The sequence below is a fragment of the Pongo abelii genome, chromosome 3, assembly GCF_028885655.2.
Source record: "Pongo abelii isolate AG06213 chromosome 3, NHGRI_mPonAbe1-v2.0_pri, whole genome shotgun sequence".
NCBI classification, from domain to species: Eukaryota; Metazoa; Chordata; class Mammalia; order Primates; family Hominidae; genus Pongo; species Pongo abelii.
This window is the reverse complement of record NC_071988.2, coordinates 134,388,463-134,416,092: the sequence shown is the minus strand read 5'-3', so window position 1 is coordinate 134,416,092 and position 27,630 is coordinate 134,388,463. Positions and strand designations below refer to the sequence as shown.

The window sequence follows — 27,630 nt, the reverse complement described above, 5'->3', positions numbered from 1 at the left end:
TCCTCTATTTTTTCCTTCTTGTGCGCATAGCACCTAGTACATTTTATTTTGTCTAACCAAAACAAAACATTTAACTTGATTTATGAAAAAACTCAATTCTTTTAAAAATTTAACATTTTAATTAGAACCAATCCCTATGGTCTATTGTTCAATGGAAGTTCAGATAGGCAAAGTGGAATGGATAGAATGAAATATTAAACATGTCTGTATAAATCAACATGAAAAGGTATTGAAGGTATTGCAAGTTACAGACTAAGTACAGTGAGAGTTCAGTGTTAAACATTTCTCTAAACTTTATATATATTCATATAGTATTTTTGCAATTGTTTTGTTTTTACAATATAAAAACAAAATCAACACATTTCCAAATAATGTTCAAAACACATTTATTTACTAAATCACCTGACATTGACATCTAAGATAATTTCAACAAATGTTTAAGAAAAAAATTGTGGTATACATAGTATTTGTCTCTAGAAAAAAGTCTTATTTACAAGTTGAGGAACAAAGATATTTCTTTTAATTAAAAACACATTAATTATGCAGTGAATAATAAAAGTGAATATCCCAAGAACAGCTCAAGTATCTTGTGAAGTATTAAGAGGTGAACTTTTTTTTTTTTCAATCATATTCAGAAAATCTTATGTGTTTACTCGCTTGTTGAGTCTTTGCCAGTCTAATCTTTTCAGCTTTGGTGATTAACTAAAGAGAAATAAATCAGAAATTAAAATGTATTGGATACTCAAAACACACACACACACACACACACACACACACACACACAACTACGACTAGAAAAAATTTCACAGCTATCAGCTTGAATGGAAATTTTTTAAAAACAGCGAGAAGATGACAAATGAGAATTATGCTCAGGTCAAATCAATTACAAATCAAATCTGTTATTAAGGCTATTTCCTATTTCCTATTTCTTACACCCTTACATAAATTGTTGAATATTTTTAAGGAAGGCAAATAAAATTACACAGAATAAAAAAGAAAACTGTTTAAAATGTCTAAAATATTCCAAAAGCTTCCTTGATAAAAAAAAGTTAAAATATTAAACTTTGGAGTAAATGCAAATCTTTTTCTCTAAAAAATATAGATTCTAATGAGTATTCATTTAAATAGTTTTAAAGTGTTTGGTACCATATGGCAATCGGAAGGAATTCACTTTTAGATTAAACTAAAAACCTATTATTCATCACTGAGGTGAATTAAAATCCAAAGATGTTTAGAACTCTATCATACCCATGTTGCTGTTCACAAATTTTATAAATTCTGCCTTTACCTGCTGAGTATCAGTAATTTATACAGAAAAGAATTCAAATGTTTTAAAAGCCAAAGAGAAATAAGCTTCATTCTGTCTCTAGTAGCTGTTATCTATTTTTACCAATGTGTTCAAAATGATAGGGCATACTACAAAGATTTAGGCTAGCAAAATGAGTAGGAGACATCCCTTTTGGCAGACCTTTACTTCATCTTCTTGATCTTCTGTGAGACATCACTAATTTAATTTACTTGTGTTTAATATATTATTTTAGTTTAGTTTTTTTGAGATGGAGTCTCGCTCTGTTGCCCAGGCTGTAGTGCAGTGGCGCCATCTTGGCTCACTGCAACCTCCACCTCCTAGGTTCAAGCGATTCTCTTGCCTCAGCCTCCCGAGTAGCTGGGATTACATGTGCGTGCTAGCTGGCTAATTTTTGTATTTTTAGTACAGACAGGGTTTCAACATGTTGGCCAGGCTGGTCTCCAACTCCTGACCTCAAGTGATCCGCCAGCCTCAGCCTCCTAAAGTGCTGGGATTATAGGCATGAGCCACCGCACCTGGCCCCATGATGTGAATATTAAGAGCCAGAATTTTTTTACTTTTACCAATTATGGGCCAAATACAATACTGTTGTAGAAATACTGGGCTGTCAGGTCAGTAAGGTATTTATGTAACCTTTTGGCAGATTCACTGATGTTCTACTAGTTTTTTTTCTAAGCAATTTCCATTAATTACTAAGATGCTCCTAGTACTCCAACTACACTGGTCTTCTAGTCCCTGACAGTCTTCCCTTCCGGTCTCTGCATTTCCTTTGCTTCTGCCTGAAAAGCTATACTTCTAAACTTTACCGGGGCTTACTCACTCACTTCCCTATGGGTCTTGGCTGTAACATAACCTTTGCAGAGAGTTTTCCAGACAACCTCAGCTGTTACAATGCTCTCCTGCAATACACTTTGTTTTATTTTTCTGTCTAGCACTGGTCATCACCTAAACTATATTGTTTATCTGTTAGCTTCATGAAAGTAGGAGACTTTGTGATTCATGGCTTTACCCCAGGTTCCAAGAATGGTGCCTAACACAAGGCACTCAAAAATCATTAGCTGAATTAACTAGCAAACAAGTTGGCTAAACTAATTATGGCCTACTCCTTTTTTCCAACAAGCTTTGCACAGCACTTAACTTTGTGTGTCAACCTCCGTTTCATTTCACGACAAGAATCAACTTGCTACTTCCATAGCTACTTAACAAATTGTGTTAACGACAATCCTGACGTCATAACTGAGTTGTGTTCCAACTCAATTTAAGAAACTTCCTAGTCAAAGATGAGCTCTAAATTTTTAAAATGAAAAATAAATGATTTATTCCTAGTTTTAAAAATATATAAAATCTAAATGAAATTTCACACCAATTAGAAGGGTATTATTTAACAAAGTGACTTCACTTCAGTTACCAGTTCTGGATTAGTGATTTTAACATCTGAATAATCTCAAACAGGCTTTGAAATTAACACCTCATATCCCTGAAAGAATCCTCGGGAAGCACAGGAGGCTTCCCCACCACAGCAAGTTGAGTCTCCTTTCAAGGAAACAAAATTCACACCTCCTCACAAATCACGATAAATTCTGGGCAATGGTAGAAGAAGGCTGATGAAAAACACTTGCTTTTTAAGTTAATTTTTTTTGTGTGTGTAAATATGACCCCAAATCAACAAGCTTAGATTACAGGAAACAGGACTTTTAAAGTGCTCACCTAACAAAAAAGGAAGTTCATCTTTTTCATTTTTCTTACACTTTTATAATATACATTTCTAAATTTTGATGACTATAGTTAATATTAGGTATTATGTACCCTACTTTGTTCCAGGCACTTTTAAAATGTACTAACCTTTACATGTATAATAATTTGTTTTAAAACTTTTTAAGAGACAGGGTCTTGCTACGTTGCCTAAGCTGGAAAGCAGTGGCTATTCCCAGGTGTGATTCCACTACTGATCAGACCAGTATCATTTTAAGTGACAGAAAAATAAAATTACTGAAAGAGGGGCTTGCTTTAAATTATTTAAGCTTGTTTGTATTACCTACAGACTATCTTAGAGAAAGAGGAATAAAGCTTATTGTTGCTATAGGAAACACTATGCATAAAGTCTCTCCATCTTATCTATGGAGGCTCCTATCTTTATAAACTACATTCTGAATACATTGTGTTTTTACAATGAAGATAATCTTTCTATAATCATTTATCACCAAACTACAAGACAGAGCAGCCAGAAATCGAGACTGTTCAAGTATATCACTGTTAAAAAGAAAAAATCTAAATTAAAATTATGTATCCTTGTGAGAAAAATAATTCAATTTCACACATTTTGAAATCTAGAGAAATGACTTTTCCCTCCCAACCTAAAACAGTATATACTCAGTAAATCTTTGTTAGGTAATAGCAAAACTACGATCATTTTATGACTACCTAGTACTGACTTTGGCATTAAACGTTCAGGGAAAGTTTAGTCTAAAAAAACAAAAATGAATCAATTACCTTTTCAGTGCCTCTTTTCTTTTCCCGAGGCTGATTAAGTTTTGCCTGTCTATCAACCAAAATCTTCTGCCAATACCTTTGTTCGTGATCACCTTAAAAACAAACAAAAACTCTGATGGATGAAAAGAACATATCTGAAAAACCATATTCAAGGCATTACATTCTCAATAATAGAACTAGGACAGTTTTTGATTATATTCAATGGTACTTTATACATATTACAGAATAGAAAAAAAATTATTAGTTTCGCCAGGTGCAGTGGCTCAAACCTCTAATCCCAGTACTCTGGGAGGGCGAGGAGGATCACCAGAGGTCAGCCTGGCCAACATGGCAAAGCCCCGTCTCTACTAAAAATATAAAAATTGCCTGGTGCAGTGGCTCATGTCTGTAATCCCAGCACTTTAGGGGGCCAAGGCAGGCAGATCACCTGAGGTCCAGTGTTCGAGACAAGACCAGCCTGACCAACGTGGAGAAACCCTGTCTCTACTAAAAATACAAAATTAGCTGGGCATGGTGGCACATGCCTGTAATCCCAGCTAACCTGGGAGGCTGAGGCAGGAGAATCACTTGAACCCGGGAGGCAGAGGTTGCGCCGAGATCGCACCACTGCACTCCAGCCTGGGCAACAAGAGCGAAACTCTGTCTCAAAAAATAAAATAAAAATATAAAAATTAGCCGGGTGTGGTAACACATGCCTGTAATCCCAGCTACTCGCGAGGCTGAGGCAGGAGAATTGCTTGAAATTGGGAGGTGGAGGTTGCGGTGAGCTGAGATCACACTGCTGCACTCCAGCAGCCTGAGCGACAGAGCAAGACCAAAAAAAAAAAAAAAAAAAAAAACTAGTTTCATTAGCCAAACTCAGAAAATATATTACCCACAATAAGGACGGTAACAAAAAAAAAAAAAGGAAACTTCTATGAAGTTTTACCAGAAAGGATCTCGAGTTTCCAGCAGTGTTTCTTATTAATTTCTGTATATGCATTTATTACTGCTTGAGCATCCTCAGGAGTTTTAAATCTAGCATGGCATTCTGTATCCCCTTCTAGCAAATCAATATAAAGAACTTCTGAGATTGCTGCCAAAGTATCCTGCATTAGAGTTAAGTAGAAAGACAAAATTTAAAAAGTTTCACAATAATTCTAAAACTATTCCAATGGTTATGCCAGAATATATTATGTAAATAAAGCATTTTGCAGACTAATGAGGAGCAAATATCCTGTATCAAACATTTCCTGTAAAGCATGTTCTTAAAAATAGATTTGAATAATATCAACTCTAGTAATTTATTTTCTTTTATTTTCTTGAAATCACATCCTTAAAATCTGCACTAGAATGGGAATATTCTATAAGGACAACAGATTTATAGAGCAGAAAGCAGAAATAGTGTCCCCCAACCCCCAAATCAGGAAGCGTTCACATCTGGGAGTAGTATAAGGAATAAAAGAAAAAAAAAAAAAAAAAAAGATTAAGGGAGGTTTGTTTTTACTCACCTGTAGAAAATCACTATGACTTTAAAATATGTGTACAAATCATTCAACTTTTAATAACAACTCATGAAAAACAGTTTAACCAAACCTAAAATACTAGATTTCCACATTGTTCAAGAGCTCTTACTTTCTGAAAAAAACACCTAAGTAACCTCTTCTAAACAAGTTGTGGTCACCCAGCAAGGAAAAGTTTTACCTACACTGCCTGCTGTGAGGGCAAATTAACCAGATTCCTGCATTCTTAATCAACTTTTTTTTTTCACAGCAGGTTTTACAGAGTATACAATGCATTTATGCAGGAATGTTACACTAATTCCTAATTCATCAACTTCCATTCATAAAGCTAAAGAAGTAACTGGAGATTCCTAAATGGGGGGGGGAAATCTTATTTATCTTGCCTCCCTTTCGTTTTGACCTAAAATTTCAGGACATAACTAATTTAGATTACTTTCAGATGTTGAATTTTTAGATGTCTGAATTATGGAAAGAATTGAGCATACCTGGAAGTATTATTTCATCATAGAATAAGAAAAGTTTATCAGTTAATAATAAAAAATATATAATAAAAATCTGTGAGTTTCTAGAAGCCAGGGACTAGATCTTAACTCATCCCAACACTCAGCAAACTATCACAAAACAGGCATTTAGTAACTGTTTGCCAAATTAAAAAAAAAAACCTGCAGAGACTTACACTTGCTAGTCCTTCCCACTTCTTTACCTAGTTAATTGGTACCAAATTTAGAATAAAGCAAGTAAAAAATTCAGTATTGTTGAAATTTGAATGTATTCAGTAGTAGTAATGAGTTTTATATTGACTTTTGAGCATATTCAATTACTACAAGTCAAAAGATATATACTAAATATCCATTATAATGTCAGGCTAATCTCTTGATTTAAAACCCTTAGAATTTAAAACCCATAGAATGACAAATTAGCCTGGTAATCACATGGGCAAGTCACAGACAGCTGTAACCACCAACACAGCTCAGTTTTTGTTTTCAGCAAAATGTAAGTAACTACTAACTGGATTAATGCAGGGACTGATTTTATGATTTTGATGATCATAAATGCTGAATTTGTAATTGATATAGTTACCATTTAAATAATAGAAGTTATTTAATGAGTTGATTAGAAATAACTGAGCAATTTTTGTATTAAATGTTTTGCAATCTGATTAATCAGAGCAGTATTTACATCCCTCAATTTTCAGCCGTCTCCTGGAATGCAAGCCGGTAATAGCAATTTGGATTTGGCCAAATCCTTCACCAACATTGCAAAGAGAATCAAAATTTGTTTCTTAGTGACAGCTATAGGATTGTAGGACAGTATTTCAGATAAGGAGGGCTTACAGATAAACAAACCACCGCCTCAGTGGTATTCAAGTTAAAACCTGTGACTGATAAGTCTATGTAAAACCAAAACAACATACCAAGTGATGATGAATGTCAGTATAAGAAAATACTTAAAATATGTGGTATGTTACACAGCATTTCATACTTTTTAAAAAGAAAAGGATTCACTTAAATGGGTGACAGGCAGGGTAAGGGTAAATAAGATATGGTACTCTCACATAAAAGTATATAATTTCCCTAATAGAAAATATTGCTACCAGTGTGGTATAAAAGGCTATAGAAGATAGACTGTATAAAGCGAAAAAATTATAAACCTGTATGTACAGCAATTTGTAGCGTAAATTATATAGAACTATGGGTTTTTTGGCTCATGTGTGAAAAATTTTAATAGGTTTTCAAAAATATTTTACACTTTTCTATAATTAAAATTTTAAAGATAATCAGCACATAGGTAATACAAAAAAAATCAGTGCCAATAAAAATAAGCAAAAATTACAATTTTTCTATAGAGAAGGATGTTTAAACCGTGCTTACATATAGATTCAGTGAGGAATTTCAGCCTCTAGATTTTGCTTCAAAATTAAACCTAAGAGTTACCATGGAATTAAAACTGTATAGTAGTTTACCATAGAGATACAAATTCTAACTTGATTTGTTTTATCTTCCATATTCAAAACATTTTCACACAGGGAAATAATAATAAGAGAAGAAAGGAACAAATACCCTAGGGGCTCAAAATCATTACCCGGACTTGTTTCCTGCCAGGTAGAGGCTCTGTGCTAATGATCTTCACAATCACTCCACTCACGAACTGTGGTCCTGTTGCATTAACTTTCTCCTGGGTGTGACACTCTTCCCTGTCGGCTGCTGATTAGAAAAGGAAAAAGACCAGGACTAAATCTCTTACATTTAACAACAATTTAATACTTAGAGGACTACCTTAGAATAATTCCTGAAGCAGATTTAAATAATTTAAAACGTATTTAATTTTAAAATAAACAATTAAAGGTTATATGTCATACTGCTTATTTCAAAATACCATGAATAAAATTCAGAAAGTTTTATTATTCTACATGAAATTGTTACTGCTAGAAGAGCATTTGTAAAGCCTTTAAATTTGCCCCTTCTCCCTGAACAAAGGAACAGCAAATTTTTACTCAATAAAGTTAAAAAGTTAAAGAATACTGTGTTTTAAATACATTATTATTCAAACGTGAACACTTATTTTTATAAGAAATGAGAATTTAAACTGTATCCTAATTTTGAATTCATAGGAATTTTGCTTTAACTTGTTCCTGCTTGTGGTGCGTACAACAGAATGAAATTAACAGGTGAGAAACTACAACCTTCATTCCTACAAACTTGCTCAGTCTACAAACTGCACTCATGTGCTTAATAATGAAAACTGTAGAGAAAACTCAGGTTATTTAAAAAATTGTTTTAAATGAGCCTTTTAAATATTCTTATATCAAGAGTAAATAACACATCTGGATAACTTAACAAATCAAGAATTGTTCTAATAATGAAATAGAATAATCAAGTTTTTTAAAATTAAAGTTTATCTTATAACAACTCAGAGACAGCATTTTCATATATAAGTACATTATAATGTTGTCAAAACTATCAGTGATCTTTACTTTTTTCATTTTTCATTCCAGTGTTTTGAGGTACTCCACTGTCTGTTTCCATTTCTGACTCTGATTTTATTTGGGATATTGTTTTTTTTAAAGAAGCCATGCTAGCTTTTTGTAGCGCTAAATACTCTTTTTTCAAATCCATCCATTCGCTCCTACAAGGAAAGAAATGGTGATAACAGATGACTAAATATAAAAAGTAAATATGGAAATATCTAAATATATACATTCACAATGACTTGGAGCAACTCCTCCACCCAACTTTCCTGTTTCTTTAAACACGTATTCAAAATATTTCCTAGGTTCTAAAGACATTTAGCAAATAAGCTAAGGGAGTTCCTCTTCCCCCAATATTCAGATTAAATGTTTTAAGATTGCCAATTAAATTTTTGAGTGTCTGAAGTACTTTAATTTATAAAAGTAAAATTTTAGCATTAATTCCTTAACTAGTAACATTTACTAAATCAGTCATCTCTGTGGGAAAAGTTCGAGATTAAAGATTTGTTAAACTGCTCCCAATTTGAGAGATAACATTCCTTAGTATTTACTTGAATCAAAAAGAATTTCTAAGTAGAACAAAACACCCCGTGGAAGCAATCTATTTATTTACATACATTTAACATGTAGATGCTTCTTCAAACAGAGTTCCTCCAGATAGAAACACAATGCCTTTCTCGGCTCAGTGGGAGCACTCATTGTTACCCTAATCTATGCCATCAAACAAGCAGATAGATTTTCTTTTTCTTTTTTTTTTTTTTTAAAAGAGGAAGATATCTTGTGGTAATGGTTTTAGCTGTTAACATTGACATCTGTATACTTCAAAAAAAAAAAAAAAAAAAAAAAAGGATCCAGACCCACCCAGGATCATACATTCCCTGAGAGCTGATACATTAAAATAACAAAAGGCCCTTGTAATGATTCTCTGAGATAAAAAGGCAAAAGGAATTCAGGAGTTAAGAATAGTATAAATAGAAGTGGCTGAAGTCCCTGCCTTTTACCCTTCTGGAGGAGAACAGGAGTCTTTGCGAACTAGTTCAGGAAGGTAAAGAAATTTTTTTCTTCAAAAGGTATGCCATTTTGTTTTCTTTCTCCTCAGTTCTAACTAATCCCAAAGAAGTTGTATGTGGGTGGGCTCCCTTCAACTTTAACATGGAAGTGCTTTCTGTGACTTTAAAAGAAGTAAGTGCTTCCATGTTTTAGTAGGAGTGAATCCAACTTACTTCTCCAAAATAGAACACGCTAACCTCATTCTCTTAAAGAGGTTGAAGGAATCCCCTTTGCTTTAACATGGGGGTACCTGCTGTGTGAAACAAAAGTAAGTGCTTCCATGTTTCAGTGGAGGTGTCTCCAAGCCAGCACACCTTTTGTTACAAAATTTTTTTGTTACTGTGTTTTAAGGTTACTAAGCTTGTACAGGTTAAAGGATTCTAAGTTTTTCCAAGACTGGGCTCCCCACCACTTAAACGTGGATGTACTTGCTTTGAAACTAAAGAAGTAAGTGCTTCCATGTTTTGGTGATGGTAAGTCTTCCTTTTACATTTTTATTATTTTTTTAGACAAGGGCTTTATCGTATTGACCGTATGTCGTATATTTAAGGTTTATTTTGTATTTTTAAATCTGTTAAGGGGCCCCCTCTACTTTAACATGGAGGCACTTGCTGTGACATGACAAAAATAAGTGCTTCCATGTTTGAGTGTGGTGGTTCCTACTTAATCAGCAATTGCGTTAATGCCCACACTGTGCAGTTCTTGGCTACAGGCCATTACTGTTGCTAATATGCAACTCTGTTTAATATAAATTGGAATTGCACTTTAGCAATGGTGATGGATTGTTAAGCCAATGACAGAATTTAAACCACAGACTTACTTTGATAGTACTCTTAATGGTATAACTTCTTCTCCCATTTTATGTCTCTCTTTATGTTTTTTCTTATGTTTCCTTTTTGTTTTCAAGAGAGAGCTATCTTTTAGATCTCCAGTATCCTTTTCCTCTTCAGTAGAGATTTCTATATCTTGAAATAAATAAAAAAGCACTCCGTTAAGACGTGGGGCTGTGAAATGGGTGAAACAGAAGCTTAATCTAATCCAATTAAAACCTTGTAGTTTTACCTCTATTTTCCTTGGAAGCTTCTGATGCTTCCTTAATGATGTCTTTCTGAATAATTTTCTTTACTTTTGATCGGGGAGCTAGGGATTCTGCATCTTCAGAGCTGCTTCTCTTCCTCTTCCCTGTTCTGACTTCAGGTAAGCTAGATGCTTCAACTCTGTCCCGTTTTTTCTTTTTCTTTGAGGACTGCTTTTGGGGTTCAGTAGACTCAATGTCAGAGCCCTCAGATGTGGGTCTGGATCTTTTCATTTTACTGACGCTGGTGTTGCTTGTGTCCATGTTTTCTTCTTTGGCTTGGATATTGTCTTCCTTTTTCGTTCGGCCTTTCTTCTTCTTTTTCTTTTTCTTCTCTTCTGTAAAAGTGCCATCATTAGTTCATCTTACTTCAACTACATCTATTTAAATATTGAAAAATACTCACCCACAACTCTTAAGGCTGGAATGGGCTTATTTTTCACTGTTTTAGGAAATATGCCAGGTTTTCTTGGTGCTTCTTCTGGTGGGTTGTTAAGAAACTGAAATGATTGCAAAAGTTACTATTTTAATACTTGTTGTATTTTCTTTTTTTTTCTTTAGGATCTGGACCTACCTCAATTGCTTTTGCTGCTTGTTCTTTTGTTTCAAATTCCACAAACGCAAATCCCTTTGGATCTCCAGTAGACTTATAATGTGGTATACTTATATAAACAACATTGCCACATTTCCCAAAGACTCTTTCAATCCAGCTGTGATTAACATTTTTGGGAAGTAACTCCTATTATAAATTAAAAGCAATATTAGAGTTTTTCACCATCAGAATGTCAATAAATTTTTAACTTAATTATATTGTTTCTGTGCCAGTTTCTGACTGGGGACTGAGGTTAAGCTTACCACATACACTGTGCGTTCATCCTCATCCTTTGGTCTTTCCCCCAGAGGTTTTTTCCTCCGGATTCTGGTGCCTTCCAAATCAAGCTTTAAAATAGTGTATTACATTAATAAAACTAATATTATTTATAATTATAAACTATAATCATATAATAATGATTACGTTAACATTATAAGCTATAAACAGTAGTTATTCTTCTTACCTCTACAACAGCTGAACTTCTCAAAGCTCTGGCAATTAACTTCCCATCAGTAGTCAATTTTTTCATTTTGTTAAAAGACACAAGTAGTGATATATCAACATCTAAAGAAAATGAAAAAGTTATATGTTAGTGTATCAGCAGGATTAATTCAATTTGGTACAATTTAACCTGCCCCTCAGGCCCTCAGGCTTGGTGGCTCATGCCTGTAATCATAGTACTTTGGGAGGCCAAGGCGGGTGGATGGGGGAGTTCAACACCAGCCTGGCCAACATGGTGAAACCCCATCTCTACTAAAAGACAAAAAATTAGCTGGGTGTAGTGGCGCACGCCTGTAACCCCAGCTACTCAAGGCTGAGGTAGGAGAATCGCTTGAACCCAGGAGGCATAGGTTGCAGTGAGCTGAAATCACTCCAGCCTGGGAGACAGTGAGACTCAAAACAAAAACAAAAAAAAATTGTGAGGGTCTAAATGGCATTGCATATTTGGAGACCTAAAATGACACATTTTAGTGTATGTAACTGCAGATTAAGATTTGAACAAATTATTACTTAGCAATACCCAGACATTCAAAGAGGATGTCTGGATCCCATCCTATTAGAAAGCACATGGTTGGCTATTTGAATTTAGCAACTGGGGATGGTGGCTCAATGCCTCTTATCTCAGCAATTTAGAGGTGAAGGTAAATCTCTTGAGCTCAGGAGTTCAAGACCAGCCTGGGCAACATGGTGGGACCCCGTATCTCTTAAAAATACCAGGAAAAAAAAAAGCCGGCCTGGTGATGCTTGCCTGTGTTCTCAGCTACCGGGGAGGCTGATGGAGGATCGCTTGGGTGGGGCTGAGGGGGTGGAGGTGGGGGCAGAAGTTGGAGTGAGTGGACATGAAGCCAGTGCATTCCTTGCCTCAAAAAAAGTGAAACAAAAAATAACATTGAGCTAGGTGAATTGCCTTCTTGTATGAACTAAAGTATAGCACTCTCGAGTTACACATGATGAATGGTTATTGAAGCAATTAAATCCCAAAATACTTATAAGCTTTGATTTGAAATTGCTTATTTAATATAGCCTAAACTCTTACCAACAGTCTTTAGAAGATTGTCATTCCTAAATAAAAATTAGAACAGATTACAAGGAACATACTTGCAGAAACAAATATATACATTATAGAATATACTATTTTAGGTTGGGTGCAGTGGCTCACGACTGTAATCCCAGCATTTTGGGAAGCTGAGGTGGGCAGATCATGAGGTCAGGAGTTCGAGACCAGCCTGGCCAACACAGTAAAATCCCATCTCTACTGAAAATACAAAAATTAGCCGGGCATGGTGGTACGTGCCTGTAGTCCCACCTACTCAGGAGGCTGAGGCAGGAGAATCACTTGAACCCAGGAGGTAGAGGTTGCAGTGAGCTGAGATCATGCCACTGCACTCCAGTTTGGGCAATAGAGCAAGACTCCATCTCAAAAAAAAAAAAAAAATACTATTTTATAAGTAAATTTAAAGGCAACCACATCTAAAAATTGGTTCCTTTACTGAAGCAAACTTACATCCATCTCTAGATTTTTCTATCTGTTCTCGAAGAAATCTATCCTTGTGAAGATTTGCATCCCCAAACCAGAAGTCCACTTGCTTAGCAATATCTGCAAGCACCTGTTTAACTCGTGACCGTTTCTTTTTTTCAACTTCTTTTTTCTTTTCAGTGCTTTCTTCTTCCATTACCTTTTCCTGATTTCCACTTTCAGTTTCCATTCCTGTGAATTACAAGAAAAAGATGTAAATATTTAAATAACCACAATAGCTAATATAGTTAAATATTTAGATTAGCCTTTAATTGTCTGAGAGAATAATGGACTCACATTTGGCCATCAGAAGACAAACAGAAAGAAAATTTATTTTCATACTTAGTAAATTAAAAAAATAATTTACCTCCTATGTTAGGGATCATAGCTTTAGTTTCTTTGTACCTTTTAAAACGCAGGGCCAGATTATCCTAGAATAATATAAAAAATTACACCCTTATCTCATTAAGCTGCACTTTTAAGTCAGTAAGTGAAAAGTGTAAGATTAAGGGACGTGGACACTCTCCATCTCAACACCCCCCCCACCCTGCCCCGCCCCGCCCCAGAGAAGTTGTATTCGCTTTTTTTTTTTTTGGAGACAGTTTCCCTCTTGTTGTGTAGGGTGGAGTGCAGTGGCGCGAACTTGGCTGACTGCAACCTCCATCTCCCAGGTTCAAGCAATTCTCCTGCCTCAGCCTCCCAAGTAGCTGGGACTACAGGCACATGCCACCATGCCCGGCTAATTTTTGTATTTGTAGTAAGAGACAGGGTTTCACCATGTTGGCCAGGTTTGTCTCGAACTGCTGTCCTGGTGATCCGCCCGCCTCCACCTCCCAAAGTGCTAGGATTACAGACGTGAGCCGCCGCGCCTGGCAATTTTGATTTTTAAAATGTTAATTTCTGCTTTCTAGGGGCAGAATTCAACTGGTAAGCTGTAGAAATTAGCCTCTTCTCTCTTATCTTTCTCCTTCTCTTCTCTTTTCTTTGAGGCAGTCTTGCTCTGTTGCCCAGGCTGGAGCGCAGTGGCATGATCTCAGTTTACTGCAACCTCTGCCTCCTGGGTTCAAGCAATTCTCCCTGCCTCAGCCTCCCAAGTAGCTGGGAATACAGGCACCACTGCCATCACACCCAGCTAATTTTTGTATTTTTAGTAGAGACAGAGTTTCACCATGTTGGCCAGGCTGGTCTCGAACTCCTGACCTCAGGTGATTCGCCAGCCTCAGCCTCCCAAAGTGCTGGGATTATAGGTGTGAGCCACCCCGCCCAGCCATAAATCAGCCTTTTCAAGTGGCCTTCTCATCCCAGTGTTTATTTCTTGGGCAGCAATTTCTAACCCACTCCTTCCTCAAGTTACTTTCAGTATCTCTTCCTCTTTGCTCTGTCAGCTCCAGCCATACAGTCCTTGCACTTCCTGAAGCTCACCCAGCAATGTCTAACAGGGTCTTTTAAACCTGTTCTCTCTGAAACACATATCCCCAGAGATAACACAGCTTGATCTCCTACTTCAAGTGTTTATTTAAATGTCACCTCAGTGCAGTATCCTCCCACAACGATATTTGATAATGCAAATTTCTGGATACATACACAGTAACTCCCCTGCCTTATTTTTGTTCGTAGCATTTATCATCTTCTAACATTACTATCACCACTATGCAATTTATTTCTTTGTTGTTTATCCTTCCTAGATGGCAAGATCAATGAAATCAGAGATTTTTGTGTTTTGTTTACTGATACCCTATTGTCAGTCCCTGCCACATAGTCACTTAAAAATGTACTGAATAAACTGTGCCTAGATTTTGTTGAATGAATTGAATCACTAGTGGTATAGGAGCAAAGGATTAATATCAGGCCTGGGATAATACAGGCTGCTTGAGAATAACCTCAGTCTCCTATAATACAGTCTTCTTGGAAACTGGAGAGACTAATGGGGAGTGTTGTATCTGTTTCCCATGTTGCACCTGGTTTGGAGCAGCTATTAGATGGCATGGAGGCCTTATGCCTATGTGACCAGAACAACAGATTGATAGGCAAAAGGGGTTAAAGCTTTTATGTGTCAAAGTGTCCTAAATACACCGTGTTCCTTATCTAGGGAAGGCATACATGCCTGTTGTGGGTAAATGGGAGAAAAAAGTAGTGAATTTGGGTAATCGCTAGATATGGGTAAATGGCTTGCTGGCCTCTGGTGGGATGAAGAAGATGCATCTACCCTATCTTTTGCCTTGTATCTTTCTTTGGTAAACAGTATTTGCATCTCTTGAGTCTGACTGCTGGTTAGAATATCTAACTGCTACAGTGATGCTGCTGATACTAACAGAAATAGATAATGTGTTTCAAAGTGATATCTAGTAAGAGGGTACAAAGCCCTTAATGCATTTCACCTCAAATCTCCAACTAAACATGCATTCTCATCAAACTCAACAGAAGTACATTTTGGCATTTTAGGTTTTAGTAGATCAATCAAGCACCAATTTTGAAATTATACAAGTAATGACATATTTAGGTGATGCTAGCTTAAGACATAAAACACAACTATAGGTCAGAATTAATAATAGAAAAACAACAAGGTATCATTGAGTACCACATAACCATGTTCTTCACCTCAGGCTCTTACTTCAACCCATCCTGTCAGGCTTTCCTCCTCACCATTCTAGAGAAACCGCAAACAAGCTCCTCAATGAGCTCCACTGTCTACTGCAGCAAATGCAGTTGGTAACTCCCTCCTTGAAAATATTTTCTTCATATAGCTTCCAAAAGGGTTTTCTTCCTTGTCAATTTCCTTTTGCAATCTCAGTTTCTCAATTTCCTTTCACCCTACCTCTCCTACTGTGCCCTACACCTTTACATGATGCCTAAATTGGACTCAGTCCTGGGCTTCCTTCTCATTTACACACACATTCTTTCTGAGGATCCTGGCTTTAAGCTCATTGGCTTTATGCTGATGCTTTACAAATCTATCTTTTCTCATTAGCTCCCCATTCCAATATTCAACTGTCCACCTGACACCTCCACTAGTTTATCTAAAGGATATCTCAAAATTAACATGGTGAAAATAGGACTCTCAAGTGCTAACAATCCCCTCCCACCAATTTTCCCTATCTCAGAAACACCAATTACAAAATTGCTGAAAAGGCAAAAGCCTTAAAATCATTCTTAATTTCCCTTTTCCTTACACCTCATGGTCAATCCATCAGTATTTGTTAGCTCTAACTTTAAAATATATCCCAAATATGAATAATTCTCATTTCCTCCATCATAAGCACCTGATCCAAGCTACTACTGCATTATCTGAACAACTACAAGAACTTTATTACTAGTCTGCCTGCTTCTAATCTTCTTCCCTTATAATCGATTCTCCAGATAGAATTACTATTTAAATACGTAATTCAGATCATGCCAATTCCTTACACAAACTTCTCCAAAGGTTTCTTTTTTTTTTTTAATTTCTTTTTTGAGACAGAGTCTCACTCTGTCACCCAGGCTGGAGTGCAGTGGCGCGATCTTGGCTCATTGCAACCTCCCCCTCCGGGGTTCAAGCAATTCTCCTGCCTTAACCTCCCAAGTAGCTGGGACTATAGGCATGTGCCACCACAACTGGCTAATTTTTTTTTTTGTATTTTTAGTAGAGACGGGGTTTCATCATGTTGGCCAGGCTGGTCTCAAACTCCTGACATCAGGTGATCTGCCTGCCTTGGCCTCCCAAAATGCTAGGATTACAGGTGTGAGCCACCGCGCCCAGCTCAAATGTTTCTTATCACACTCAAAATAAAGTCCAAAAACCTTACTGTGGTTAACTAGACCCTATATAATCTGGCCTGGGGATCTCTCTAACTTCATCCATCACAACTCTTGCCAACAGGCTCAGTCCAAACATAACAACCATCTTTTCGTTCTTTAAACATGCTAAGGCCATTCCCACTTCAGGGCCTTTGCCCTTGCTGCTCCCTTTACCTTCCTTACCGTATCTGTATGAATTACTTCCATGTTCACTTAGGTCTCTGCAAATGTCACTTCTTAGAGAGACTTAACTCCTTCCGCTCAACCTAAAATATTCCCTCCCTGCTGACCTTAACTCTTCCACTGCCTCAGTCACTATTTTTTATCCTTGTATCCTGTTGTCACTACCTGGAATTATAACTTCATTTTTTATTATTTTTTGAGATGGAGTCTGTTGTGCAGGCTGGACTGCAGTGGCACAATCTTGGCTCACTACTTCTGCCTCACAGGTTCAAGTGATTCTCCTGCCTCAGCCTCCCAAGTAGCTGGGATTACAGGCAGCCGCCACCACACCCTGCTAATTTTTGTTTTCAGTAGAGATGCGGTTTCATCATTTTGGCCAGGCTGGTCTCAAACTCCTGACCTCAAGTGATCTGTCCATTTGGGCCTCTCAAAGTGCTGAGATTACAGGTGTGAGCTACCATGCCCGGCCTGGAATTTTAATTTTATTGTCTATCTATCCCACCAGAATGTAGACACTATGAAGGCAGGAACTTTAACTTCATCAGTACCTAAGTATTTGTTGAATAAAAAAACAGATTTAAAAGTACCTGTAAAGTGTTAAGCATTTCAAATTCTTTGTAAGGTTGTGGGATGTAAATAAAATACAAATAGGCCAGGTGCAGTGGTTCATGATAATCCCAGCACTTTGGGAGGCCAAGCCAGTTGTATCACTTGAGGTCAGAAGTTCAAGACCAGCCGGGTCAACAAAGTGAAACTCAGTCTCTACTAAAAATAACAAAATTATTTGGCTGTGGTGGCCCATGCCTGTAATCCCAGCTACTCGGGAGGCTGAGGCAGGAGAATCGCTTGAACCCAGGAGGCAGAGGTTGCAGTGATGCGAGATCGTACCACTGCACTCCAGTCTGGGAGACAGATTCAGTCTCCATCTCAAAAATGAACACAAACGTAGGCTATGATTATCACTACAGCAGGCTCCACTGCTAATTTTCTCTCTTGAAAAAACTAAGTTATAAAGGGCAGACTACCTGCTCTGCAATTCATTTCCCTGTCAAAGCCCAACACCTAAGGAATAGTAGACAGAAATGTATAGGCGCAGAAAGCCACAATTTTCCCAGAAGCCAGGCTTTCCTTATCATTCTCATTTCTCAGCCCAGAGACCCTCCTTCGTTCTTTCTCCTAAGGATTATTTTTGTGGCTTGAAGTATTAAGTTCAGAATGATTTACCTTCGATTTAAACAGCAAGGAACATAAGATATGATATAATTTAGCTTCTCTATATATTGACTGCAGAAAATCAGGAAGTTACAATACTTTCATTAGTCTTGATCTTCAAAGTCTGTACTTCTCAGTGTCCTGTGATAACAGGTATGTGTATTGTCACTCCACACATTCCAAATCAAACTCATTGTCTTTCTTATCCACACCTGTTCTTTCTACCATCCTCAACTTATTTAAGGATGCCATATTCCACCAAGTTAACCATTCAAACTACTTATTAGCTGTGTGGATTTTGAGGAAGTTACCCCACCTCTCTGTGGTCTATAAAATATGGATAAAAATCATACTTACATAATAAGGCTCTTAGCATTGGCCAAAATAATGTAAATAAAGCACTTCAAATTGCTAAGATATAGAACACAAGTAATCATTATTCTATCCAATCTCTTGTTAAATCCTATCAGTTTGACTTTTGAAATGGCTCTCATCTCCATCCAGTGTTTTCTACAACTACTGCTACAACTGTCAATAGAATATGCCAATAGTTTATAAACTGTTCTGTAAGTCATCCATTCTCAACAGGAGCCTATGTATAACCCATCTAAAACACAGACCTGGTTTTGTGATGCTTCTGTCAAAACCTGCAACATTAGAAATTCCTTAGCACCTTCCTGTAACATAATATGCAGTTGATGAAAACACTGTTAAAAAAAAAAGTAACATTTGGCCAGGCGTGGTGGCTCACGCTTGTAATCCCAGCACTTTGGGAGGCCAAGGCTGGCGGATCATGAGGTCAGGAGATGGAGACCATCCTGGCTAACAAGGTGAGACCCCGTCTCTACTAAAAATACAAAAAAAAAAAAAAAAAAAAAAAGAAAAAAATTAGCCGGGCATGGTGGCAGGCGCCTGTAGTCTCAGCTACTTGGGAGGCTGAGGCAGGAGAATGGTGTGAATCCGGGAGGCGGAGCTTGCAGCGAGCCGAGATCGGGCCACTGCACTCCAACCTGGGCCACAGGGCAAGACTCCGTCTCAAAAAAAAAAAAAAAAAGTTAACATTTAACTGGCTTTAAATGAAGAATAAAAGTTACTGGGTAACAACACCAGTAACTATACATTTTTGTAAATCCTCACAATCCCACTAAGTAGCAGTTTCTTCCATCTTCTTAACACAAAAACTCAAAAAGGTTTAAGTGACTTGGCCAAAGCTAGCTAAGTTGTCCCAGGTATGTTTGATCCCACATTGTCTACCTTTTGGTAGAATTTCCCGCATTTTATCACCATGGACTCTATGTTCTGACTCACGAATTCTTAAGCTGAAGTCCATGCAACTTTGGCTGGACAAGAATTCTTGTGGGCTCCATTAAATTGTAAATGATACATTTTAAAGATAAGGTAAAATCAAGAGTCTTGTACAAATATAAAATGAATACATGGTAAAGATTTAAGCACAGTCATGGGTTGCTTAACGACAAGCACACATTCTAAGAAATGCATAGTCAGGTAAGTAAGTACATCATTGAGTATGTAGTTATTCTATGATGTATTCACACAAACCTAGGTACTACCGCCTACTACTCACCTATAATCTTATGGGACCACTGTCATACATGCGGTCTGTCGGTATGTGGTGCTTGACTGTAAATAAGGGAACCAGTTAAGTGTTAAAAACCAGTTCAAAGGAGAATTAAAAAAGCAGGTACACAGGCAATCAGGAACGTTGAAATGAATATTAATAAATACTGCTCAGGACAATAATTAATTGCACCTTTACTGGACAAACCTAATTTCCTTGTTGCTGCAGCGAGTTACACGGTTGAAAAACAGTTCAAAGACCACGAAAGACATAGATAACCTGCAAGAGTGAGTTAGACAAGACACCAAGTCATTTGTGTGTGTTTGCTATTTAAAAGTATTTCGTAATTTATCCTGAGGAAATTATATGCAACATGTTTGTTTGGAGACGCAGCCTCTCTCAGTGGCCCAGGCTGCAGTGCAGTGGCGCGATCCCGGCCCACTGTAATTTCCGCTTCCCGAGTTCAAGCGATTCTCCCAACCCAGCCTCTTGAGTAGCTGGGACTACAAGCGTGCACCACCACTCCCCGCTAATTTTTGTGTTTTTAGTAGAGACGAGGTTTTGCCATATTGGCCAGGGTGGTCTCAAACTCCTGACCTCAAGTGATCCGCCCTCATCGGCCTCCCAAAGTGTTGGGATTACAGGCGTGAGCCACCGTGCCCAGCCTCGCAAAATGTTTTAATAGGTACATGCACGTTTTCCTGAGAAGCTAATCCATAACTTTAAGTTTTCAAAAGAAGTGTGCCACAACAGGTTAAGAATCATTGTCCTGGTCACTGCTTACAATTCAAGTCCCTCAACACGTAGGGGCCTGTGTCTTCTGCTTTGTCTGAATCTTCCCGTCTAAATTTCCTTATTAAATTTTCAAGGCCCAGGTTAAATGGCAACTTACTCTTTGAGATCTTCCACCACCCTGTGTCCTATCTAATTAACTGCCTCCTCATCTGTTTTCTCTTAAGTTTCTTTGCTAACGCACTCTGCACACCATATCTAGCACGTTAGTTCCTTTCCGTAACTGGATTTTTAACTCTTTGAGGACGATGGCAGAGTCCTGCAAAAGAAGATGATAATTGTATAATATAAATCCTCACGTTCGCTATCCTCTGGCAGCCACAGCTCAGCTCCAATCTGCGAAATACGGCACTCTCTTTACTGACTACTGCTTCTCTCGGCACCCGTACTTCCGCAAGGACGCCGTCATAGGCTGGGCGCGCCCCAAACCTCTCCACGCCGGGCCCCTAGGCCCCTAGCGCCTAGGGGAACTACAAGTGCTGCCGGAAGACTTTTGCGCGTGCGCATAGATAACTAGGCCAAGGAACTGATGGGTGTCAGGAGGCGAGGCGGGGTAAGAAGGACGATAGATGATAGAGTGGACCGCAGGAAAAAGGACGGAGGGTTAATTAGACTTCGCCCAACTTGTGCGACCCTATAGGCCGCTTGTAACTTACTCCGTTCGACTCCCAAAATACAGGGTCAAGTACTGCGGCCTTCAGCCCTTTCCGTCTCTGGATTCTGATAGTCTTAGTTACTTTCGCGTCATAGGATGAGCGACAACGTTTTCCGGTCCCAGTTGAGAAAGACGGGCCTGGAGGCAGTGCGCGCGCCATCTACGTCACAGGCGAGGTGGTTCCGGGAGGGCTGGGCATCGGAGAGCGCGGCCGGCTGAGAGACTCGAAGCCAAGGAAGAATTTGATTGGCGATTTGAAAGCGGCGGTTTCTGGCTTAGGCGGAGGTGGGCGGGCCAAGTTTTGGGTCCTCATCTGGTGAGGTCCCGCGTTAATGACGTCACATTCTTTGGCGGGAGAAATTCGAAAGTGGATTTTGTGCAATTTGACAGGTGAGGTGAAGTGTTTCTCGGAATTTCCTAGGAATGACTTGAGCGATTTGGGGCGAAGGGACGAAAGACTCTGCTCTGTAATAAGAGAACCGGGAAGGATGCTGTTTGGAACCAGGATTGGGGTGGTCGCAGTCACAGCTACTCGGACTGCTTGTAATAAGTGGTGCCTCTTCACCGTTTTTCCCAGGCCCTGCTTTGCAATTTCGAGTACGTATGAGGACCAAAGAGGGCTTTGCTGTTTGTATTTAGGACTGAGAAAGGATCAAGTCTCCATTGTCATTTGGTGACACAGGATTATGGTTATTAGAATGTTGGCAAATGAGATGTGGGTTTCCTTTGTTTATTTGGACTGGATGGTTTCTTAACAATGTTGAGTTCGTGATTCCAAAACTTTGTTATCCGAACTATTTAGAGGTTCAGGTTTAGGTTCAAAAAATACTTGTTTAAAAACAAAAGGAAAAATATCTTGTAATTAAATAAATAATTGCTCATACTTTACTGAGAACACCGAGTTTTATGTATATATATTGTGTCTACATATAGTAGCACAATGTATATGTATATGTATGTGTGTATGTACGTATATCTGTGTGTGTGTATGTATGTATATAATTATCACAGAACATCTGGGGTCTTTAAAAACTTCTTTGGAGATTAATCTTTCACCTATTAGAAGTCGGTCAACAGGTGAATTGTCTGGTAGACGTGGACAGATGAACACTTGGAAAAAACTCTTTATCTTTGCGTCTCACTTAAATATATATGATGCTGTTGTCTAAAATAATTTTTTCTGATTAATGCTAAGAAAGGGTGTTGACTTTCAATGAATAAGTATTAGAGCTCTTCTAAATTTTAAAAGATACAGTTAGCTTTTTTTTTGAGGTTTTCTCCTATAATCGAATTTAACCATCCTCTAAGAGTTTCAGTCTTCTCAGTTCTTTTTAAACTGTACATTCCAGAAGTAATATCTCAATTTAGGAAAATAATGGAGAATTTATCTTGCAATTGCGAAATAGCATATAAGTAATCCTAAATTAGTAAATACTGTGTTCCTAATCTGTAAATTGTAATAATACTTATTCTTAAGGATTATGAGACTGATAAATACTATATGTAAAGTATCTTGTCCAATTCCTGCCTGATACAAAGTATGTAATCAATAAATAGTTATATATAATTACACACAATAATCATATAATTATATATTATACAGTAATATAGTTATATAATTACATAATAATTATAATGTATATAATTAACATAATATAATGTATATAATGTAGTTTATAATATAGCACTTTGGGAGGCTGGGAGGATTGCTTGAGCCCAGGAGTTTGAGGCCACAGCGAGCTATGATTGCAACATTGCACTCCGGCCTAGGTGACAGAGTGAGACCCTGTCTCTATAAAAGAAAAAGAAAAGTTAAAAAGCAAACAAAAACAAAACCTCCAAATAAAGCATTTAACAGTCTCTAGCATATGGTAGCACTGAATAAATGGTAGCTATTAAACAGATCTTATATTAATAACTGCCACATGCCCAGCACTGTGTTTGTACCATGTATTCTCATCTATGTACATAGCATATCTAGCCCAGGAGTGTTTTTCTCGATCTCTCTTTTATCTTCTTGGCATTCTTAGGCATCAGCAATTTATGTACGCTGGAGGGGAGGGAGATAGGATGTGGAAGTTGTATTTCTTTTTTTTTTTTTTGAGATGGAGTCTCGCTCTGTTGCCCAGGCTGGAGTGCAGTGGCGTGATCTCTGCTCACTGCAACCTCCGCCTCCCGGGTTCAAGCAATTCTCCTGCCTCAGCCTCCTGAGTAGCTGGGGCTACAGGCACGTGCCACCATGCCCAGCTAATTTTTGTATTTTTAGTAGAGAGGGGGTTTCACCATGTTGGCCAGGCTGGTCTCGAGCGTCTGACCTCATGATCCACCCGCCATGGCCTCCAAAAGTGCTGGGATTACAGGCGTGAGTCACCACACCTGGCCAGGAGTTATATTTCTGAAAGGCAGTCCTTCTGTAGGTTTGGTTTTTGTCCTGTGACCTGTGTCACGAAGCAAGTATGCATATCTCATTTGCATACCCCTTACCTATTTCTCCAGATCACCTTGATTAGTCAAGGGAAGATGCCAGTCACTTTCTTGCACTTCACCGCCCCTCCCCCCACCCTTTTATTTATTTGTTTATTTTTTTGAGACAGAGTTTTGCTCTTGTTGCCCAGGCTGGAGTGCAGTGGCGTGATCTCGGCTCACTGCAGCCTCCGCCTCCTGGGTTCAAGTGATTCTCCTGCCTCAGCCTCCCAAGTAGCTGGGATTATAGGCACGCACCACCACACCTGGCTAATTTTTGTATTTTTAGTAGAGACGGGGGTTTCACCATGTTGGCCAGGCTGGTCTCGAACTCCTGACCTCAGGTGATCTGCCTGTCTCGGCCTCCCAAACTGCTGGGATCACAGGTGTGAGTCAATGTGCCCGGCCTGCAATTCTTGTTTGGGAAGACCTTCACTGGCCTTCCCTTGACTAATGGTTATTTCAGCTTACAGCTTAGACTTTACTTCCTTGAAGAAGCCTTGTTTGATGATCCACACCAAGCTGGGTGCCCCTTGTGTGCTTATTCCTGCCTTATTTTATTAAAATTACTGTTTATCACCCCGCCATACTGAAATTCCTTGAGATGGAGGATAGAGTTTCCATTTAAATACTTTAGCATAATATCTGGCACAATAGTAAGTACTCAATAAATATATGTAACTTATAAATAATATGTAAGTGGCATATTTTATATGTCTAAAAGAGGAACTGAACTCAAATCACAAATTACAGCTTTATTGAATCCTTCTAGGTTTTTTAGGTCTGTATTCTCAAACTTGAGTGTCCATCAGCATCACTTGGAGGGCCTCTTAAAACACACACTGCTGGGCCCCCAACCCCAGACTTTCTGACTTAATAGGTAATTTCTTACTAGTTCCCAGATGATACTGTTGGTCCAGGGGTCGCATCTTTAGAACCACCTTAGGGGAAAAAAAGAAAGTATGTTTCTTTGGCATTTCTGTTTACTTCTTCACTGATCACCATCAGTGATTTTAGATTTCCAAATTTGCCCACAAAAGCAGTTTTATCCAATAGCATAACAACTACAGTAACGGTTGCAACAGTGTTGGAAAGATTTTTCTTTGCAGAGGTACTATATAATTGGTCCTAGATACTGTGGTATACTGATGCTAAGAGGTGAAAGGAAAAATTTAAAACACAAGGGGGCCATCTTGTGGTGACCGTAGCAATTCAGAAAACTTTAAAAATTGAATTTGCGCTGTAGGGAACCAAACATGTGGAGGACAAATTCGTGTTTTCTGATACATATTATGCATCTGGAAAAATGTTTGCAGACTACAAATTAGTTTATGTATTTTACTTAGTTTTTTCTTTACTTGTGAAAAAATTCTTGTTTCACAGCATGGTATCACTTTTACTGTGTCCTCAGTGATAGATAATTACACCTCTGTTTCCCTTGGTAGTTTGGTAATCTTGGAACTGTTTGATTCATGTCTGTGGTCGGGAGTTTATTGAGAAAAATTATATTTGATATTTTTTAAAAATCAGGGTTGAAATTTTATGTCATTTTTAATTTTAGGTGGTATAAATAGTGGAATATTTCCTATTTTCTGGACCCAGCTGGTTTATAACTTCAGAATAAATAATGGAAAGCCAAGAATTTATTGTAAGTTTTACCATTTTTCACAATTTGGTGAAATTCCCTTCCTTTCTCCCTTTCTTCCTTCTTTCTTTTAAAGGCGTTTCACAAACATCTTGCTGTGTTGCCAGATTTAGCAAAAACAAAACAAAAAACAGGCTCCTCAGTTAAATTTGAATTTCAAATAAACAATGCATACCTTTTTTAGCATTAGGATCCCAAATATTGCACAGTATTTTATCTGGTAACCCTATCTGTTACCTACTGTTCATATTTGTTACACAAAATCATCACTTTTCAGCCTTTTGGCTAAGATCAAGTATTAGACAAAGTCCTTTGTAACATAATCTTTGAAAGCGTGAGACCGGGAAACAATTTCTTTCTCTTGAAGAACTGGCATGCCTCTTCTGTATAGATCAGCGGTTCTCACACTATTTGGTCTCTGGACTCTTTAACACTTAGAAAATTATTGACCCCAAATAACTTGTATATATAGGGTCTTACGTCTATTGATGTTTTTCATACTAGAAGTTAAAGCAGAAATGTAAAAAGTATTTATGATTTGGCTTAATGGAAGACAACTGGATTCTCATATTTGTTTCTTCTACATTCAGGTTGCAATTGAATCTTACAATATTGCATGTACATATTCCTGGGAAACTTCATTCTGCACCCCTGAAGGAGTGAGGATGAAAAGACAGCATCATGAAAATAGTTTTGACCTCACAGATACCTGTAAAGGTCTTGGAGACCTCCAGGAGTCTCTGGACCAAACTTTGAGAACTGCACAGATTATTAGTACTGTGTAATGCAGTAATTTTTTTCCCTTCCCACTGATGACTAGGGAGCTCAAATTACTTTCAATGCCCATTTATCTTTTTTGTTTCTTCCTTGGATTTCTCCTCTCCTTTCTTCCTTCCCCTGCCATTTCCTCCGCTGTTCCCTCCCTCTCCTTCTCTCTCTCCCTTCCTTCCCTTTTTATTTCATTTAATTAATGTTTAATGTTATTGTCATGCTATCTGTGCTTTTGTTTTTAAAATTTAAAAAATTGATATGGGTGTATGTGCCTTTTTTTGATGAAAGGTGCCTTAAATATATTTTGTATGTAGAAAGGATATATAAAATATATAACATTGAATATATATAAATGGAAACCATTTCTTTTGTATTTTTGGAAATAAGGTTCTATATACTCATCAAAAGATGAAGAAGTCAAAAGTGTGGCAAGATGGAATTCTGAGGATCACTCACTTAGGAAACAAAGTGAGTACAAAGCAGTTGACTACAGGGTGCAAGAGCAAGGTTCTCGATTTTTGATTGAATATTTAAAAAACTGTACATGATAAAATGTCAGATATATCCATACACTGAAATGATGTGAAAACAGATTTTCAAATGATCCCCATATCACAGTGGTTAATTTGTGCGTTATAAAAATAGTTCATTAATAGAATGAATAAGATCTGTTATCCAGTAGCACAGTACAGTAGTAACTATTGTTATTTTTATTTTTTTTGAGACAGAGTCTTACTCTGTCACCCAGGCTGGAGTGCAGTGGCATGATCTCGGCTCACTGCAAACTCTGCCTCCCGGGTTCAAACGATTCTCCTGCCTCAGCCTCCCAAGTAGCTGGGACTACAGGCACCCGACACCATGCCTGACTAATTTTTTTGTGTTTTTAGTAGAGACGGGGTTTCACCATGTTGCCCAGGCTGGTCTCGAATTCCTGACCTCAGGTGATCTGCCTGCCTGAGCTTCCCAAAGTGCTGGGATTACAGGAGTGAGCCACTGCGCCCGGCTGAGTGACTATTGTTAATAATAATTTTTTTCATATTTTAAAAATAACTCCAAGAGTGGAATTGAATGCTCCTAACATAAATGATAAGGCCAGGCAGCATGGCTCATACCTGTAATCCCACCACGTTGGGAGGCTGAGGCAGGAAGATTGCTTGAAACCTGGAGTTCAAGACCAGCCTGGGCAGCAAAGCAAGACTCTGTCTCTACAAAAAAAATAAAAGTAAATAAAAAAGTTTTAAAAAAGTTATAAACTGCTTATTATATGCTAGGCATAATGCTTTAAAAGTATCAACTTACTTAGTCTGCATAACTCTCCTACTAGTTAGGTATTCTTCTAATCTTTATTTTACCGAAGGTGAAACTGGGGTACAGAGAGATGGAGTAGCTTGCCCAAGGGTCAAAGCTGGAAGGTGGAAGAGCCACATATGAACCTAGGCTTTTTGTCCCCAGGGCCCATGTCCTAACCATTCTCCATTCTACTGTGTCTCTTTTTTTTTTGAGCCAGAATCTCACTCTGTTGCCTGGGTTGGAGTGCAGTGGCATGATCTCAG

The 27,630-nt window shown here is 37.9% G+C and overlaps 2 protein-coding genes and 1 long non-coding RNA gene across 27 annotated transcripts in view; 2 read left to right on the top strand and 1 right to left on the bottom strand.

Moving 5' to 3' along the window:
- Positions 1–369: 369 nt before the first annotated feature.
- Positions 370–21,335, bottom strand: LARP7 (La ribonucleoprotein 7, transcriptional regulator). Of its 13 annotated transcripts, none has more exons than XM_054554350.2 (17): positions 21,200–21,287; positions 19,959–20,030; positions 19,758–19,813; positions 18,185–18,313; positions 13,371–13,434; positions 12,992–13,195; positions 11,450–11,550; positions 11,250–11,333; positions 10,969–11,133; positions 10,801–10,894; positions 10,382–10,732; positions 10,140–10,284; positions 8,276–8,427; positions 7,384–7,505; positions 4,728–4,887; positions 3,800–3,891; positions 370–702 (listed from the first exon to the last, which is right to left on the bottom strand). In XM_054554350.2, exons 5-17 carry the CDS (start codon positions 13,387–13,389, stop codon positions 622–624), a joined length of 1,770 nt encoding a protein of 589 aa, XP_054410325.1. In that variant the 5' UTR covers positions 13,390–13,434; positions 18,185–18,313; positions 19,758–19,813; positions 19,959–20,030; positions 21,200–21,287; the 3' UTR covers positions 370–621. The 13 variants fall into 13 exon arrangements, with proteins under 13 accessions (XP_054410325.1, XP_054410319.1, XP_054410324.1 ...); XM_054554344.2 differs by lacking the exon at positions 21,200–21,287 and adding an exon at positions 20,644–20,817 and having other exon boundaries at positions 19,944–20,030; XM_054554349.2 differs by lacking the exon at positions 21,200–21,287 and adding an exon at positions 20,644–20,817.
- Positions 10,427–12,242, top strand: LOC112133054 (uncharacterized). Its single transcript, XR_008524684.1, has 2 exons — positions 10,427–10,516; positions 10,956–12,242. It is a non-coding gene; the product is annotated as an uncharacterized LOC112133054 (long non-coding RNA).
- Positions 21,336–21,445: 110 nt separating the features above from the next.
- ZGRF1 (zinc finger GRF-type containing 1) overlaps positions 21,446–27,630 on the top strand; it is a 98,731-nt gene continuing 92,546 nt past the window's right edge. For 11 of the 13 annotated variants that reach the window (XM_063723585.1, XM_063723584.1, XM_054554334.2 and 8 more), the window contains exons 1-3: positions 21,446–21,588; positions 25,223–25,309; positions 26,465–26,545. In XM_063723585.1, the coding sequence (XP_063579655.1) occupies positions 25,289–25,309; positions 26,465–26,545 (102 nt within the window). In that variant the 5' untranslated portion in view covers positions 21,446–21,588; positions 25,223–25,288. Of the gene's footprint in view, positions 21,796–25,222; positions 25,310–26,464; positions 26,546–27,630 lie in introns of all 13 variants that reach the window. The other 2 variants (XM_063723583.1, XM_024245954.3) reach the window with 2 other exon arrangements.

Bases quoted from the DNA above. Each gene is read 5' to 3' on its own strand.
- LARP7 (XM_054554348.2), bottom strand. The intron at 10,895-10,968 runs GTAGGTCCAGAT...CAATCATTTCAG, and splicing joins AAGCAGCAAAAGCAATTGAG to TTTCTTAACAACCCACCAGA. The intron at 10,733-10,800 runs GTGAGTATTTTT...GCACTTTTACAG, and splicing joins TCCAGCCTTAAGAGTTGTGG to AAGAGAAGAAAAAGAAAAAG.